Consider the following 20,504-nt stretch of genomic DNA (forward strand, 5'->3'; position numbering starts at 1 on the left):
TACTTTGCTTGGAGGGTAAACTACAGACCTGAAGAACAATCTCCCACTTTCTACATGGTACTACCACTTGAATCAATCTTCATTTTGAACCCTTCATTCTAAAAGACTTCTATTTCCACATTGCTTTCCAAACCTCTCTTACCACACTTGTTTGATGTATTCTCAGTGCAACATATTTGCATGAAAATATGATCAAATCTCAAAAACACAGAGCACATTACATGTGATACTGTAAAAGTCATCAATCCTATGGCATAGTCTGCAAATGCAAAATAAATTAAAATTGGATCTAATATGATAAAACTGACATATTTTCATACATACTTATTTTGAATTTATTCTGTGTGATTTTGGTTTAAAAATTGAGCATGGAAAATTTCAAGTTAGATTGAAAAAATAAATTCTGGTTAGATTTTTGTTAATTATTATTTCTGCAAAATGTTTTATAAAAGGGACTGCTTACTGAGTTGTCATAATTTCCTTAAACAAAAAAATTGATCTATAGAATTGCTTGAACCCAGAAGGCAGAGGTTGCAATGAGCCAAGATCACACCACTGCACTCCAGCCCGGGCAACAGAGCAAGACTCCATCTCAAAAAAAAAAAAAAAAAAAAAATTATCTAATTTATCTCCTATTAATTGCCAATATTGCAAGGTCTCCTCAAGTAGGTGACACAGTGAAATTCAGGCTGAGCCTTTGAAATAAGTGTTTTTAAAGTGTGATTTACCAAAAAACTTGCACCACGAACATCTAAGACACTTTTTTCAAGGGAGCTTTCCCCTCAAGTGATCATCCTTTTTCTTATCCATTATCTAATACCTATACCACCTGTGTTCACAGCCTGTTCTCTGAGGTAACCATTCTCTCCTTGATCAGATCCGATCTAACTTTTATCTTTACTATTCTAATATTTACATAATGTTTGCATATTGCTTCAGAACTCATAAAGCATTCCAAACACATCATATCTTAGCTGATATTCAAAAATACTTGTGAAGAAGTATATTTCCTGATTTTCTGATAAGGAACCTGAGGCTGAGATGGCGAGGGGTTTTCTCCGTAGGACACAATGCAAAGTGACAGAATCCCAATTCCTACTTAGGTCATCCAATGCAGGCTCAGTATTCATGACATCACATTATGGATCCCAACAAACAAAACTGCATTTTTAGATAACACTGGTAACCTACACCTTGGTTGCCAAATGTTACAGCCTTTCTTCATGAATCACTTGCCAAGCAGTTCCTGAGCATCCACTTGCTAGAATTTTGTTTCAGTTTAGCTTCCCACACTTTGCCTACTTCTGATTCTCATGACTGGGACTCATTCTCCTAAAGATATCTTTGACTCTTAATCTTCTCTCTGTGTGTTTTTCATTTTGCTTTGACAGCCTTGTGGCTTCTCCAATAATCTCCCTGAACTAACAAATGTCATTTAACTGATGTTAAATAACAAATCTGTTGAAAGTATTTTCTATTTTTCTAGGTAGTTTATTTTTTGAACTTTAAATTTGTTCACACAATAATCCTATTTTACCTTAACAATAATTGCAAAGATAATACACTAATTATACATTTGAATAAGAAAAATTTCAAGACAAGTAATTCTATTCATTTGATTTCATATTCCAATATTTAAAAATCATTGCTATTTAAATGCAGCAAATAAATGCCTATTATTTTATTTGGCTTCATTTTTGTTTTCCAAAAGCATGCTCTTTAGACATCAATGTTCCACTTCTTTTAGTTTGAGAACATAGAGGAAGCATATTTTAAAGAGTTATACATGGTATGCACCATCAGATTTGGCCTTATCATGACACCAACTCATATCTGAGCATTAAAACTCACCAGTGGTTCTCTATTTTTGACCAGACGGATTATTTTTACTGAGTCTTCCTCATCATCAATATCTTCAGGCATAGGAGGTAACACAGGATCATAATTCTTCTGAGCCACAGTATCATGTACAGAGAGCAAAGCCTGTAACATTCAAAGGTTTACTTAAATATATATGTGTGTATAAATATATAAAATTTTAAACACATCAAACTATGAAGAAAATCAAAACAGCATTACAGTTTTGACATAGTAGTGGTAATAAGGCAATTACCACATTTTTTTTGTAACAGGTGCCTCTTACAAATTGAATGGGAAACAGTACTTGTCCATAGAGCAGATGGTAGCTTTACTTAGCAGCCACCTCTGTCCCCAGTGTCACTAATCTATGTAAAGAATCAACATATAATCTCCTCTAACCTGTACATTCTCTGGTTTATCCTTATAGGGGTAGCAATTTGGGGCAAGAGTGCAGGGGATGTTACCTTTGGAGGAAGAAAGAACATGTGGGCTAAAGATGTATAGTCAATGAGAGTCTGAGAATATTCTACATTTTTTTCTTTTCTACTATTTTTTCTCCTATTAGCAGAAAACATAACAATGATCACTATGATGGATTCTTTTTTCCCCCTCACTTTAATTGTTTGTGTAATTGCTGACTACTATGTGAATAAAAGAACAAAAGTAATTCTAGACCAAAAATGAGGAGAACACTGGAACTTTGACATGTCACTATTCACTATTTTAGATGAATGGGTTTTGGACTTTCAATGAACTTGACCCCTAATAAGCAACACTATTCACAAATTACTTGAGCCAAAAGCATATAAATCATTCTTGAATCCTCTCCTCTTACTGATATTCTCAACATCCAATACATATACTGTTTTTTAAAAACTTTTTTTTAGACACAAGGCCTTGCTCTGTTGTGCAGGCTGCAGTTCAGTGGTGGTATCATAGCTCACTGCAACCTCAAACTCCTGGATTCAAGCAATCCTACTTCCCCAGCCTCCTGAGTAGCCAGGATTACAAATGCATGCCCCAAAGTCCAGCTAATTTTTTTTATTTTCTGTATGAATGGGGTCTCCCTATGCTGGTCTCGAACTCCTGGCCTCAAGCAATCCTCCCACTCAGCCTCCCAAAGCACTGGGATTACAGGCATGAACCACTGCACCCGGTCCATATTCTATTAAATCTACTATATATCTAAAAATTTTCTTTTCTTTACTCTAGATCAGAGATTGGTAAACTACAACATCTATTTTGTAAATCAGGTTTTACTGGAACACAGCCATGCTCGTTCATTTATACATTGTCTATGGCTGCTGTCCTGCTACAAGGGCAAAGTTTAGTAGGTGGAACATCCACTTTTTACATAAAAAGTTGGCAGGCGTAAACCCAGCACTTTGGGAGGCAGAGGCGGACAGATCACAAGGTCAGGAGATCGAGACCATCCGGGCTAACACAGCGAAACCCCGTCTCTACTAAAAATACAAAAAATTAGCCGGGCATGGTGGCACATGCCTATAGTCCCAGCTACTTGGGAGGCTAAGGCGTGAGAATCGCTTGGACACGGGAGGTGGAGGTTGCAATAAGCTGAGATTGTGCCACTGCACTCCAGCCTGGGTGACAGAGTGAGACTGTCTGGAAAAAAAAAAAAAAAGCTAGCAAGTCCCTGGTCTAAATCACGGATGCACATTTTTTGCCTGGAGCAGTAGTCTTTACATGGTCCAGCGGCATTCAACTCAGGCCCATTTTCAAGTCAACAATTCACAGTGTAGAGATAGTGATTATTTTTAAAACATAACTAGCCCCTTAATAGCCCATCTAAAGTTGCTCATCAATCTTAGGATGAAAACCAAACTCTCCTGAATGTCCTAAAAGTCCTGCATACTGCTCCAACTTTATCTTACATTGCCTCTTACTCATTCAACTTGAATAACTCTTTCTCATAGAGGTCTGGCCAAAACATCCTAGAAAAGCAGATCCCCTGGTGACTCAATCCCATAGCACGTTGTTTTTTGCCTTTATACATGTCCATCTTTTATAATCATATGTGCATTTTATGTTTATATCATAAATATTTGCTGTCTACTGAAACAGAAGCTCTAAAATGGCAAATAGTATCTGTTTTTAATCAAACTTTTGAATTGAGTATAATATATATACAAAAAGTACAAATCATAAGTATATAGTGTATAGTATAAAATTTCAAAAATGAATATGACCCTATAAACATCTGCCAAACAAGAAATACAACATTAATCAGACCCCAGTGGCCTCTCTTATGATCCTTCCTAGTCACCATGCTTTCTATACCCCTCGGCGTGTCAGTCTTTGCCTCTATTTGAAAATCATAGAATTACAAGTGTGTATTCATTTTTCCCTAACATTAAGTTAGCAGAATTCACCCATGCTGTTACTGATGTTAGAAGTAATTCACTTTTCTTGTTATATAGTTTTCCAACACATAAATATCCTACAGTTTCTTTACCCATTATGCCTTTGAGGGGAATCTGGGTTGTTTTCAGTTCTTAGCTAGTATAAATAATGCTGCCATAAACATTTCAGATCTTTTGATGTACATATATATATGATGTTGGTTAAGTATTTTAAGAGTAGAATGTCTGGGTCACAGGTTATATAATAGTACATTCAACGTTAGTAGTGTTTTTCAACTACACTTCCACCAACAACATATGTGATTTCTAGCTGTCTAACATGACCTCAAACATTTTACATTATTAGTTTAAATTTGGCCATTCTGAGTGTATCGTGGTATATTCTGTGGTTGAAATGAATGAGACTGAAACCCTTTTAGTGTTTATTGGGCATGTGTGTCTCTTTGCGAGCTGCCTCCTCAAGATATTTGCATGTTTTTCTACTGCATCTGTCTTTTCCTCATTAATTTGTAAGAACTCTTTCTAATATAATAGACCCAAGTCTCTGTCGGTTATATGTACTACAAAAACACCCTCCCTTTTGGTAGCTTGTCCTTTCACTCTCCTTCTTGGTGATTTTTGTTCAATAAAGGATCCTAATTTTAATGAGCTTAATTAATTTTTTTTTCCTTTGTGGTTCATGCTTTTTGTATGCTGTAACAGTTTCAAAGGGGAAAAAATAAACAAAATCAAGATGATAAAATATCTGAGAGGATAATGGCTGCAAAGTTTTGATAACTGATGAGAGAAAGACTCTAAAGGTTCAGAAAGCCCAATATACCCTTTAGGAACAAGGAAAAATAAAAAGAAACCTATGCTTAATACGTCGTAGCAGAACTGCAAAACGGCAAAGGCAAAGAGAAGATCTTAAAAGTACTCAGAGCAAAAAAGGCAGATCATCAGAAAGGAAAGAAGAAAATTGATTGACAGCTGATTAACTGCAGCAGTAGACACCAGAAGACATTTCAAATACTTTCAAAGTGCTTAGAAAAAATAAAAGCCAGTCCAGAATTGTGCATCCAACAAAAGTATCTTTCAAGAATAAGATGAGGACCAAGATGAGGTTAACAGGAATCCACCTGAAAAAAACTAAAAACTAAAAGTAAATAAAAATAAAGGATAATAAAACAATAGTTTTCAAAGATGCTGGACATCAAGCAACAAAGGATAGAGATCACTGAGAGATAGGAAATAATGTGAGTCTATGATTGCCCCAGCATTACAGCCTAGAGTTTCCAGGCTGTGATAGGGAAAAGAAACACAGACAAACTCAGTGGTCTCCTTAATCTGAGAAAAGAGAGCTGAGAATCCAGGGAGGTAAAGTGACTAAAGTTCCCAGAGAAGACTATAGAAGAGGAAAGGGTGGCAGATATAGAATCTGGGAGATCTAAAGGAGGTCTTCCTTGAGTTCTGAGCAAAGTCCTTAGCCTTAGCCATGGAATCATATAAGAAAACTACCAGAAAGGATTAGAGCAGTGGTTCTTAACTGAGGGCAATTGTACTCCCTTGGAGTCACTGGCAATATCTAGAGACATTTTTTGGTTGTCACAATTTAAAGGATACTACTGCCATCTACTGTATTGAGGCCAGGGATGCTCCTAAACATCTGATCATATACAAGACAGGTCCCTCACCCCCAGAAACAATTATCCAGCCCTTAAATGTCAATAGTTCTAAGGTTGAGAAACTCTGCATTACAAGGAATAATCCTTGAAGCTTGCATAAGGCAGGAATAGTTCTTGTTCTTAACAGTTAGCAGGAAATACCTCATAATTCATAGACACTGAGAAGAGTTATGGGATGGGTATTGTCTCAATAATGGAAAAAATAAGCCCAAGATTTAATGCTGCTATGATCTCACCTAAAAAAAAAAAAAAAGCTTAAAAAAATAAGCCTTTGAAAGATCAAAATATTTCCAATAATTTAACTGTATAACAAAATAAAGCTCAAGAATACTATCCATAGCCAGGATCTTCAACCTCAGGCCACAGACCAGTATCCGTTTATGACCTGTTAGGAACTGGGCCACATAGCACGAAGTGAGTAGTGGCGAGAGAGCAAAGCTTCACCTGTATTTATAGTTTTTCCCCATTGCTTGCATTACCACCTGAGCTCTGCCTCCTGTCAGAAAAGTGGAAGCATTAGATTCTCATAGGAGCATGAACCCTATTGTGAACTGAGTATGTGAGGATCTGGGTTGCATGCTCCTTGTGAGAACTAATGCCTGATGATCTGTCACTGTCTCCCATCACCACCATTTTGGATTGTCTAGTTGCACGAAAACAAGCTCAAGGTTCCTACTAATCCTACATTATGGTGATTACGTAATAATAGAAATAAAGTACACAGTAAATGTAATGCACTTGAATCATATGAAATCACTCCCCAATCCCCATCTGTAGAAAAACTGTCTTCCATGAAGTCAGTCCCTGGTGCCAAAAAGGTTGGAGAAGGCTGATATATAGACACAAAAATACCCAGCAAAATAAAACTCATAGTAACTGGTAGTCGATTGAGATAAAACTCACAATGACTCAAAATTACTAGGTATGCAAAGAAAGCAGAAAATACTGCTCATAATGAAGAACAAAAATAAAACAATGAAACAAAATCCTGAAATTGCACAGATAATAAAACTAGATAAAACCAAACACTAAAAATCCACAAAAAGCAGATAAGAAAGTCAAAAGTCATTATTATAACTATATTTCAAATGCTCAAAAAAGTTAAAGACTAAACATGAGCTATGGACTATATAAATATTACTCAAATCAAACTTCTAGAGATGGAAATTATGAAATAAGAAAAAGGTTCACTGAATGAGATTAATATAGATACTGCAGAAGGAAAAGTAATCTTGGAGAGTAAGCAACATATGCTGTCCACAACGAAACACAAGAAGGAAATATCCTGAGAAATTATGAACAGGACTTAGTGATTTGGGGAACTACTTTAAATGGCCTAATATACATGTTAACAGGCATCTCCAAAGAAAGGGGGCAGTTGCTGAAAACTATTGAAAGAAATATGGCAGAAAGTCCAAATATGATGAAAAAAGCATGAACCTACATGTTCAAGAAGTTCAATCTCAAGCACAAACAAAAAACGCCACCAAATTGTTTAAAACCAGGAAGAAAATATTAAAATCATCCAAGGGAAAAAAACATTATATATAAAAGAATAAGGATTAAGAACAATAGCCCACTTTTCATCAGAAACAATGTGGGCAACAAAACAATGAAGCAACATCTTGAAAATACTCAAAGAAAAATACTGTTGACTTACAATTCTATACCCAGCAAAAATATCTTTTAGAAATGAAGGGGTATTGAAGACTTTTGAAATATACAAAAGCTAAAAGAATTCATCACCAGTAGACTTACATTGCAATAAATGTCACAGAAGTCTTTCAAACAGGAAGAAAATGTTGGCAGATGGAAATGTGGGTCCATACGGAGGAATAAAGAACACTGGGAATGTCTACTATCTGTGTATCTGTGACAACTATCTTGCACATAGTAAAATAGAGATAGCTAAATAAAATGTTTTTCAATAAAGCAATTATGATAATTGACAAGCAATATTAAGAATATCATTAAATATTTTTTCTCCTTAGCTTTGTTCCATGTCTGCATTCCAAAGTAATTTCATAAGCATTCAGTTCATAATTTTTAATAGCCTTTGTTTTATGACTATTGTTGGATAACAACATTTTTAATTTTAGACAACTAAAACAAATTTTGCATTCCATTATCCCATTTTAACTGATGTGATTTTATTCTTTAATATACAGACTTTCCTTTCAAAAGGCAGTACTTAAATGGAAATTGTGTTTCCATATGCCAGAATCACCAATCACAACTGATGGGTTTACCTGTTGCTCAGAAGAATTTGCAGGAAATTGAACACTAGCTTTGTAACTCATCAGGCTCACAAGCACTCACTGCACTGGACCCCCTGGAGTCAACTTTATGTTCTAAGTATCTGTCAGGTTCACAGAATTAAGTGTCTAGCTTATAAGGATGAGTAACATTGATTTATCTCTCCAAAAGGAAGCTTAACTTTTTCCTTCAGCTTGCTTTAATGAAGCCTCATCCATCTTGCATGCTCAGGCAGTGAGTAATTTCTGTTAAGTGAATATTTGGAAGCTAAAAATTACAACAAATCTTCTTATTTTATTGCCTTTTTAAAAATCTACCAAATTTTCCCTGACTTCCTAAATTATAATGTCACATTCTAGAGATGATGTCACTTCATTGTTTTATCAAAAGTCAGCCCCTGGAATGATGATTCATACAGGTTAATTTGCCTTTAACGTGGCAATTTGATGGCTGAAGTGGTTCTGATTTATTAATGACTGTCTTTGCTTTCCCTAGAAACAAAGTCTCGGTATAGAATAACATCCTTCCATGAATGCCCCTAAATGATACCAACATTATTGCTTTTGCCTATTTCATTATTGCAGGAAGTATTCACATTCAATTAATTTAGTTAGGACTTTGGCTACTTACTTTTACATTTTCAGACATCTATTGTTTTTTATACTGCATTTATTTTCCTGACCTGGATTTTGTAGACATTATTGACTAATAAGAATAATCTATTTTTTTTTTACAATGGCAGCTGACCAATTCATTCTGGGTTTAATCTTTCCATTTTTGACAGTTCTCAGGTGATCCTGTTGTTACAGAATGACAAGTCATTTCCTAACTATCAACTACTTGAGGGCAACAAGTTACGTAAGAAAAGTGTTAACATTCTTCTGAACAGAGAAAGAGATTCCTAAAGAGTAAAATGAATAAAATTACAATCTTATGATATTATGAATTAAAGAATATGAAAGAAAAGTTTGAATGTCATATAAATGTACAAAATTATCTTATATGAAGAGACAAAGAAGGCTATAATAGAATAAAAATTCCACCAAACATTTAATAACTTACATTGAATTTGGCTTATTGAGAATCCCAGTGTTGCAAGCACAGTGCTGTGTGCTAGAAACAAAGAAGACCTTCCTGTGCATCAGTAAGAAAAACGTACTTGTGTTCTTTATTAGGGAGAGAACACAGAAAATCCCTGAAACATACACACACACACACACACACACACACACACACACACCCCTGTTAAATGTCCAGTTTAGTTTCTGGATACAAGTTTTTGAGCTTTAGTTTTCCTAATCTTTAAAAAGAGTTAATATTAGTACCTACTTAATAGGGCTTCACAATTATTAAAGAGATATTACATGAAAGTGCACAGCAAAAATGCTATGCCATAGTAAAGACCTAGTATTATTGATTCATAAGCTCTTACAAAAAAACTTTAATGATTATCTTATTTCAGGAATAATCACTTTGTATATTAACTTTGTCTATAAGCTTGTAGAGAAGCATATATAAATTTAAAAAAATTGTTTTCATACAGCTATTATTTTCCTTCATATATTTGCAAAAGTTGGCCAAACTAGCAAACAAACATTTTTAACAAATTTTACATTAAAAAGGTTAACAGATTGCATAGTGTGATAAAAATGGATCAACCTAGAAATTAATACCTGTAAATACAAAAAAAATGAAACCCAAAGAATCTTGCAAATTTAAGTCAGGATACTGAAGTTATCAAAATTTATTATAGACAATCAAGAAATTAGTATTATGCCAATATGACATACACAATGTCCATGGGAGGTGAACAAATTTAAAAGAAAGCCACATACTCTTAAATGTGTTTGTAATTAAACAAGTCTGAAAGCTAAGTATTCCACTAAATAAAATCAAAAATAGGTATTAAAAAAAAATTAGATCGGGTGCAGTGGCTACAGCCTGTAATCCCAACACTTAAGGAGGCCAAGGCAGGTGGATCATCTGAGGTCAGAAGTTCAAGACTAGCCTGGCCAAAATGTGAAACCCCATCTCTACTAAAAATACAAAAATTATCCAGGTGTGGTGGCAGGCACCTGTAATCCCAGCTACTTGGGAGGCTGAGGCAGGAAAACTGCTTGAACCCAGGAGACCGAGGTTTCAGGGAGCTGAGATCATGCCAAGGTACTTCAGCCTGGGTGACAGAGTGAGACTTAGATTCAAAAAAAGAAAAAGAAAAACAGAATGATAATAAAGAGCCAATTATTTTCAGAGACTAGACAATTAGTCATTTCTGGTATGCACAGCAAAAAACTAGAGAAAAAAATATGTATATTGATAGCACTGAGGAAAGGGACATAACTTCAGATAGAAATCAACAGATAAATTGAACACCATTCCAACATGGTTGAAATCTTAATAAAATGTTAAATTTCCCAGGAAAAAAATAAATAATGAAGTAATTCTAGAAGAGCTCGAAAGCTGGATTAAATAAATAACTACAGAAGAAATTGAAAGCACTATCAAAAAATTTTCCCCAGAGATGGCATTTGAACCAAATGAAGGGTTGTATTAAAGTTTTCTGTACTATTTATAGCATTCCAACATGTAATAAAACATAACATTTCTTTCTCAAAGGTCTCACAAGCCAATGGTAAAACCTAACCAGAAAGTATAAAAGGATGATAGCACAACTTTGGTCTCAGGATGATTTTTTAAAATACCAAAGCAATATATTATAAAATAAGATATAAAAGTCTTTTATCAAAAAGGCTTAATCCCAAGAATTTAATGTTTTATCAATATAAATATCTACACATTACTATTTGTACTAACAACTAAAAAAGCCCCTATGATCACTTCGGTAAGCACCATAAAGGCATCTGACAAAATTTAACATAATCCTGACTTATTTTTTTTTAATGACAGAACAAAACTTTGTAAAATATTCTATCAGAATCCAGGAACAAACACCATATTTATTAATACAGGAAGCACAGAAGTACCCCCATAAAGGTACAGAAAAACAAAGGCATATCCTTTATTTACAAGTTTTGAGCATTTTTTCCTGCAAGTCATATGAAGGCAATAAGGTTAGGGGGGAAATGATCTACAATTACTAAAAAGGAAAAGATTTTTTAAAAATTTTTGTAATATAACATTGAAAATTAAAAGATATGAGATACTTTGGTAAGGCAGTATAAAATAAGTATTATGGAAATTAACATGTTTACTGTATAGAAACAACATACTTGTTAGAAAATAAAAAATAATATACATGGGGAACATTAATTTATACATATTATTAAATTATACAAAATTAATTTATACATATGTGTGAATACATATAAACATATGTGTATGTGCACACACATGTACACATCAGGCCTGGGAATAGACTTAGCAGAAAATATTCCAGGCTTACACAAGGAAAAATTTGACCTAAATAAATAAATTGCCATGTTCTTTGATTGGAAATTCAATTGCATCCCAACGGGTTTATTTAATGACATGAAAAGAGAACTCCCAATTTCTTCTGGAAAAATACATTTGCAAGAATAATGATAGGAATTTGGCCTTACCGGGTCTCATGCTGTAATTACTAAAACAATAAGATAACTAAATTAACAGCAATCAAACCAAGAGTTCAAAACAGATTCAGATATATAATAAAGATGCATCAAACTGTGAGAAAATTGCTATCCACTTGAATAAAAAACACTAGAACCATATCTTATACCATACAACAAAGTAGCATATCAATTATTTCAAACTTTAAAAAATCAAATTTTTAAAAAGCCAAAAGAAAATAGGAAAGACAATTTTAATAAACTTGTCATGAAGAATGTCAGTCCTTTCTAAGCTAGCTCAGTGCCCAGAAGTCATAAAGAAAAATGCCAAATTCTACTACATAAAAGTACATATTTCTACACAGTCCTAGAAAATGCAAGTAAGATTAAAGGAAAGTAACTAAAGAGAAACATATATATATATATATATTTTCTTTCATCACTCACAATGCATCAGGAAAAACAAAATTTTTACTACCCATTATTTAATCATACAGTACTTACCGAAAGCTTGCCATACATCTGCAATTTTTATTCCCTACTCTCATGTAGCTTATATTCCCTACTCTCATGCAAATTTTATTCCCTACTCTCTTATAGCAAAGCTAAAAGAGAACATTAGTTGAGGCTGTGCATGGTAGCTCATGCCTGTAATCCAAGCAATTTGGGAAGACGAGGAGAGTGGATCACTTGAGGCCAGGAGTTTGACATGGCAAAACCCTGACTCTACAAAAAATACAAAAATTAGCCAGGTGTGGTGGCATACACCTGTAGTCCCAGCTAGTTGGGAGGTTGAGTCAGGAGAATTGCTTGAACCCAGGAGGCGGAGGTTATAGTGAGCTGAGATTGTGCCACTGAACTCCACCCTGGATGACAGAGCAAGACTCTGTCTCAAAAAAAAAAAAAAAAAAAAAAGGAATATTAGTTGAAAAGAGCTTATGCAATTAATTGCATATAAATTGCAACTGCATAGGGAAACAGGCCTTCTCATGCACTATACTGCAGGTGCTCGAGAAGATCTGTCTTAACAACAAACTGGCAATAATGATCAAAAGTGTAAAATGTCCAAATGTGATTTATGCCCCAATAATGTACTGCCCTCATTAAAATATATTTTGACAAAACATTCCATAAAATTCCCTAATATACAAAAGATGTGCATCATAGTGTTATTTACATAGCAGAAAAACAGAAATAACAAAGATTCATCTGCAAGGATTAAGTTAAATAGATAATTTTGTTGACACAAAGAGAAGGCTACAATATCTCAAAAATATCAAAAGTAAAAAAAAATAAAAATCACAGTAAGTAATGTATTCTATGATCCCATAGAATATACTGGGGAGAAAATCATGTTTAATATTTACATATACAGAAAACGTTGAAAGGTAATGCAGCCAGCCAATAGCAGTTGTCCCTAGAGGTATATGAACATACAATTCACAGAAGAAATAAAAACATACAGGCATAGGAAAAGATACTCATCCTCACTAATAAAGCAATGAGAATAGGGGCTTCCATATTCTTTATAATTTGAAGGAAAAATACAATTATGTATTATCAAAAAAGATTATCTCTGTTTCCTTTTAAGTTTTTATCAAGTCACTTTGTAAAAAGTAAAATAAAGTGAATGTAATAAATTGTCACATCTTATTAAGGACAAATATCATAAATCATATATATTAATAAATGATTCCTACTAATCTCACTTACGAATTTTAAAATATTCTTTCCTTTATGGGTGCATGCTTGTGTTTGTATGTGTGTATTCCTGCTTTTTTTTTGGTTCAAATGCTTTTCTATTCCATTATCATGTAAATTTCAAATTTTCTTCTAATATATATTTTTTCAATTAAGAATATTCTTATGGCTCAACTTTTTACACTTTAATTTTTAATCTATTTGGAGTTCACTCTAGTGTCGAATTTTCTTATTTTTTTCCCAAACTATTAGTTATTCCAAGACCATGTATTGAAGTTGTCCCTCAAGCTGCCTATCTCCCATGCTTCCTCTCACCCATCCCACACTCTTTCCTTAGAACCTCAATTGGGTGTGTGTGTTGTTGTTTTTTTCCACCCAGGATCTCAGCTTAGCAACCTCCATCTCCTAGGTTCAAGTGATTCTCCTGCCTCAGCCTCCCTAGTAGCTGGGATTACAGATGCCTGCCACCATGCCTGTCTAATTTTTGTGTCTTCAGTAGAGAAGGGGTTTCACCATCTTGGCCAGTCTGGTCTCGAACTCCTGACCTCAGGTGATCAGCCTGCCTTGGCCTCCCAAAATGCTAGTGTTCTATCTGAACTATTTCTACAGGCTCACACTGGCCTTCCTTTATTCAGTATTGCATCCCTCCCATTCTACACCATCCAATGCCTCAAAAGCCTGTTCCCATAGACGACATACGGAGTGATGTATCACTTCCTGGTTCAAATCATTTCAATGGCTTCCCACTTTTTGAGAAGCTCCCAATTTCAGGTGTGGCCATATAATTTATCACCCAAATAGGAAAACAGTTGAAAGTGGGAGAAAGGCTATTACTAATAATGCTGGAACTGCAAGCATGAACCAGACTGTCCTGGGCAAATCCAACTCAAAAGGCTTGACTCCCCAGCTCCAAACTTTTACCCCTTCCTCCTTCGCAAGCCACTGTTTGCCCGTTCTGTGGCTGGTTTTGCATTTTTACATCTTTAAAGTTTTCCTTTATGGGACTTTACATGCTCTTCCCTGTACCTGAATAATTTCTTTTTCACATCCCACCCCCAACCCGTCTCCCACTCCTTTGTCCCCTTATGGTTTCCTCCAACTCCACAATGAAGTCTCAACTTACATTCCATTTCCTCTGTAAAGGTTTCTTTAATATTCTCCCCTTGCCCAAGTCTGGGTTTAGCACCATTCCTGTTCATTACACATCATATCCATGTGCTCCCTCTTTTAAATCTAGTATTTCTCCTATCAGCTTCACTAGTGTGTGTGTGTGTGTGTGTGTGTGTGTGTGTGTGTGTGTGTAATCTTCTATATTCTGCATCCATAGAGCCTGGCACACACTAGACATTAAAAGAAAAAAAAATCTAAGAATAAATGAATGGATGAAGATCTGTCTCTGGTGACTTTTATAAACTGCCAAAGAAAGTTATAAAATTTTTCAGAAAGAATTGGCAGATGAGTAGAACATGGGTATTATCCACATAGCTTCCCAGAGTGGGTGCATATTTGGGTGTTTGTGTCTGTGCATGTCTGTGTGTCTGTGTATCTGTTGTGTTTTTTTTAAAGTTCTATTACTTTGAAGATATACATCAACTTTCTTTTCAGTAAAAGGAATAAAGCATTGAAAATGAAATAGCAAATCTTTAAAAAGTAAATAACTTCCCTAATCCACCAGAAATTAAATATTCAAATTAACACACTAGAGTCACATTTTTCATATTTTAACTGTCAGTTCAACTAACAATCTATATACCTTGCTTCTGCTTAAAAGGGAAACAAACAAAGATTTTAGTTTACTCTCAGGACAAAAATTGATTAACTGATTATATCCTGAAATAGTCTAAAATCTATTTGGGGGCTTAACTTCTTAAAGTAATAAGGAAATGAGGCCAAAGTGATGGTACATAATATGAATGACTTCAAGAAAAGCAATGTTAAATGTTAGATCCAAAAGGGAAAAAAGATATTTTATTCCCAAGACTAGTTAGCTACAAACTGACATTGTCAAATGAAAGAATACGTATCCTGGAATATTAACTATTTTCTACACATATTTATTAAATATATGTCTTTCATGCTAACTTTACACCATTCTTCAGTCACACCACTAGATAAATATGAAAAATAAATTATCTACCTAAAATACTTTTTACATAATAAAATGTAACTAATTATTATAAAATTTATCAAATGGCCCTTCTTAATACTGTCTAAAGGCATACCTCCCGCTTGAGCCAAATACCATTTCTCATCCAGTATATTATTGCATAATTATCTATTCCATTTGAAACACTCTTGAACCAAATACCATATAATCAGGGATTTTTTTTTTCATCTGAAACACGCTGCTTTCATTTCTAATACCCTTGAACCAACACGATAATCTCAAAAAGGAGTTTAACAAACTTCTCATAGCTAACCTCACCCTCCCTTGGGTGATACTAACTTTTCAGGTAAAGTCTAAGACCAAATGAAGAAATCTTCAGAACATTCTCTCACTAAAAATCTTCTTCTCTTAATGTTTTTACAAACTTTGTCTTTAACATCAAGGAAGTTTTCTGCTCTAATCTGATCCTTGTTCTTTTAGAACAAAAATTTAATGAATTTCCTGAACCACTACAAATCAATTACCCTCACATCATTAATCATAGCCTGTTTAGCCTTTACAGCAATACATTTATGTACTTATATTTACATATAGGGATTAGGTTTTATAGTCCATGCATGTTTTTAACCTCATCTTTTATTTAATACCATCTCTCTTTTTATAAAAATAAATTTAAGACCAACTACAGCACAATTCAAAAAGCTATTTCTCAAAAAAGGTAGAAACCAGCTTTTGTACCTTGGCAGAAATTTTTATTCAACACTTTACATATGCTCACCAGTAATCATCTCAAGCTAAATGGTCATTTTAATTATGTAATTATGTAATCCATATGTAATTCTGACTCATAGAACAATATCTGACACATAATTGCCACAGTGTCAAGTCCAAATGTATACAGTGCAGAATTTAGTACACTAATAACCTCAGAATAACTGCAGAAAAATTCTGAAATGTCAGCTATAGACTGATCACGTTTGGAGGAAAAATAAGTGATAAACTTAAGAGGCAATGGGAAAGGGAGAATTGAAATCTGTCTGCCAATATTTTATGGGTATTTTACACTGGAAAAGTGCTCTTCTCTCTAAAATGGAATTATATTTTGCAACGTAAATTAGTAAAAGGACAGGAAATGGGGAGGGGAAAGGGGAAAGAAAGAGGAATGCTGAAATGATCCTACAGAGAAATAGGTGTATTTGTCAAACATATTGGAATTCCGTTAACTACCCAAGTAAAATGGGCCTAAACAAAATTACTAGTAGGTTCTGTATAGTGTGCTCTTATTTAAAAGGAAAATGACCTTGAAGCTACATTATATTTGTCAGAACTTAAATTCTGAGCTTCCAAATTAGCATATTTTGCAGTTTCTCATCACATTATAATCAAAAGCTCACCTCTTTCTCATTAATAGGATTTAGGCTATTAAAATACTGTGCCCTGTTTGAAACACATTTACTTGAGAATTGATGCTTGAAACAAAATTCATCTGAAGGCTCAGAAAGTGGCCCTGTTTGAAGGTATTTATTACCAGTGTAACATGTCCTCACCTTCACATTGGGTTTTGACAGTAGTTTCAACAGCTCTCTGATCTCACTGTTTAATGGCTTGTTCTGAAGCTCTTCGGCCAGCTGCAAGGGAGATTACATTGACGTAAAGAACATTTAGTAAGAGCATTGTGAGGCTGGGTGTGTGACAACTAAAGATCTGTCTGCTCAAAGCTATTACTTTCCAATGTTTAAGGAGAGGTCGGCATAAAAGAAAACAGATCATCAATCATTGCTCTTCTTCTTAGGCCTTCGGTAGTCCAGATCCGAGCCTAGGTTCTTGGCTGAGAACAAATCAAGTAATCGTATCAGCCAGATCACCTTCTGATTTATTGCAAGGAGAGCAAACCCCAGCACTTCATCTGTGTGAATGGTCTTTTGCACCTAGACAAAGGACCACTTGTAAGAACTGGATAAAGCTTTGACATTGTAACCTCTCCCATCCTCCACAAAAACAGAGCTTCTGAATGAGGTGGTGAAATCCACAGAGTTTCCAAAAACCCATGGGGATTCCAAAAACCCACAGTAGCTGTGCTGTTTAGAGCTAGGGTAAAAATAATTAGAATGCCCCTAATAGAGCAAATGGCCTGAAACTTTTATTATGTTTACCCACACAGATGAAGAAATCTGTTAAATACCAACCAATCATAATACCAATTGAAAAATGAGCTATAATGGGTTAACAGCTACCCTGGTACCAAAAACGCTTACTGTTCCCTACTATAATAACCAAGAATTGCCATTTGCGTTCTACATAAAGAAAGCGTTAGAACTGCGAACCTGCCTCATGTCTTCCATAAGAGATAGTCTTATCAAATTCCAATTCAATTTTAGGGTATAGGAAAAAGCACATAATTTTCATAAGAAGAAAAACAAGATTCAAACAGGAAAAAAAAGATTAGAATTATGAAATATGTGGCATATATAAATGCATCTTTATTTAAAAACCCTTCTTAAAACCTTGCATGAAATTTCCATTTGCTCCTACTTTTTCTACCAAGCTTAAAAATATTGTTCTTATCTCTGGAAAAGGACTTTTCTCTAAAAGAAGGGCATAATATAAATTATACACAAAAAATAAAATCATAGAAAATTATACAGTCATTAATTACCTTTCAAAAATTGCTTTTACTTTTCTGAGGTAATAGTTCTACAGAATTTTTAACTTACAAAAAGACACAAAGGTCATTTGCACATTTTAATCACTTAAAACATAATACATTTTAACATTTAAATATACTGCTCTGACAAATTATAAGATACTATGGTTTATCATATTTACATGGCAGTTTCTAATTTTTTATAAAGCAATATTATTGCAATATGATTGGGTCACAACAACATTGCTTTATAAACAAATGTTTCCCAAAACTCTGAATAGTAAATGTTTTAAAACTGGTTTTTAAGGCTTTCTTGGGGGGCAACTGTGCCTTATTTCAACAACCATATCTATATCTTTATTCACCTTCATTTAAAATTTTTTGGTTCAATAATGCAGAAGTAAGCTTCCTGATTAAATAGATATTAAACACACTTGTAATCTTTGTAGATAAAAATAGAAAGGAAGATGTTTGGGAACTAAACAAATAGCATGCAGCTTGGATATTTATACATATGCGTATTTTCTAAATTAGAATGCAAAGTAGGTCAAATAAAATCAACTTCTCAAAATGGCCAATTTTTTAATTATATTATGGCCCAGATATTTTACCACATTGAATTATAGATTATTTTATAAAAAATAAAGGGAAAAATATTAAAAGCAACAAATAAGCTATGGGATATCACTAAAACCAGCCCTTTGCACTAAACGTATTTCTCTTCCAGCTTCGTGTCCTTTATAGTTTATCCAGGTGTGTTCTCAATTCATCCGAGTCCGAAAGTTAACAGAAAGAATCAGTGAGTTAGTTCCCTTCCCCCAAGTTTAAAATAAAATTATAGCTACAGGAAATTAACTACTCCATCAATGCCAACTGCTTCTAAAATTTATTTTTTGGTTATGAAGGTAATTTGGAAAAGTCTAATATCCATAAATCATTACTATGTTTTATAATCCATTTTAAAAACAATCCTGTCTTTTTACATATTTCATATGCCTCGTTCGTATCTTAGTATCTGTCATTTTTTAGTACTGTCAGCAATATAGCTATCTCATTTGTCTTTATTTCTCCAAAGCATTCCTCTTGTCTGTGACTTTCTCAGAACACCAGCAGCTGACAGCTTCTCTCTCTACATGAGTTTAAAGCCTAAAATTTCTATTACGTAGTTACGAAAGCAGAACAAGAGAGTAGCTACATATAAAATTTTTAGAACAGGAAAGTAAATGGAAATCAACATAATATTAACATAAGCTCAGTGATGACAGGACTTCTGGAAATATTTGCAACCTCTTCTGCTTTTCCCTCATAGGGTCACACGCATCTGTCTGCACTAGGACAGGTTCTGCCTGGGCCAGGTCTGTGGCAGACACGTCCTGGTAAGCTTGGACAGGCACACTTACGTCATCGGCCAAGGCTGCCGCACCATGGAGGATGGGCACTGGACTCTGCTTCTCATAATAGTGTAGTTTTTCATGAATCTGGAAGAAAATCAAATGCATGTAAGTTCACCTGCTAGCAAACAATCTCAGACAGTTGCACATTTTTATACTTGAAAAGAGAATCTGAATCCTTGAATATTCTACAGTTATATGTTTGTATATGCTCATATAAACCCATAGGTGACATGTATGTGTGCCTAATTCATCTATTACTACGGTCCAGTGTTTACCACATGGCGTCAGATGGAAAAAACAGTCTGTATCAAACAGAATCTAAGTGAAAACTAAGAATCTGTCTTTCCCCTCAATAAACATGTAAGTTTTGTGACGTCTCTCATACCTAAAATCTATTGTTGCAATATTTCAAGTATCAGTTGCAGTTTATATTCCTGCCAAAAACATAAATTATGATTAAAGCAAAGCAATAAACTGCCAGCCACAGTTTGGCAGTTTGGCATGGAATCGCTGTCAAGAGGGAGGAAGCTGGCACCGTTTGTGCCTGGGTGCCACATCCAGGAGCATCTGCCTAAGCACACTGTTCCTTTTATTAAACTTATTCATTCTTTCTTAGAAATTGCCAACTTTCTCCTTCAAATTCAAATTTCTAAGAAATGAAGGGATGTCTCATAACTAGTGACATTTCTTTTAATTATTTAGCATAAATGAGATCATTTTTCATATTGCAAAATAATTATAGTAATTTAAAAAAACTGGTCCTTCATTTCCCATTATTGTGACCAAAGAAACACAAAAGCAAGGATCTACATAAATGCCATATAAGACAAACTGAGTTCCTCATAAAATCTAGCAGAAAGTTGAGAAACAAAAGACATGTTGACAAACACATAACTATCAGTACTTAAGTGACATCTATTTTGGCTCTTGTACCGGTGTCCTGAACATT

General features: G+C 34.3%; 1 protein-coding gene across 6 annotated transcripts in view; it reads right to left on the reverse strand.

Moving 5' to 3' along the window:
* The window catches only part of MPP7 (MAGUK p55 scaffold protein 7), a 232,469-nt gene that overhangs the window by 72,555 nt on the left and 139,410 nt on the right, over positions 1-20,504 (reverse strand). For all 6 annotated transcript variants that reach the window (XM_074405162.1, XM_074405158.1, XM_074405161.1 and 3 more), the window contains 3 exons: positions 19,562-19,639; positions 17,065-17,145; positions 1,852-1,983 (listed from right to left, as the gene is read on the reverse strand). In XM_074405162.1, the coding sequence (XP_074261263.1) occupies positions 1,852-1,983; positions 17,065-17,145; positions 19,562-19,639 (291 nt within the window). The remainder of the gene's footprint in view (positions 1-1,851; positions 1,984-17,064; positions 17,146-19,561; positions 19,640-20,504) is intronic.

The sequence above is a fragment of the Saimiri boliviensis genome, chromosome 8 (assembly GCF_048565385.1).
Source record: "Saimiri boliviensis isolate mSaiBol1 chromosome 8, mSaiBol1.pri, whole genome shotgun sequence".
Lineage (NCBI taxonomy): Eukaryota > Metazoa > Chordata > Mammalia > Primates > Cebidae > Saimiri > Saimiri boliviensis.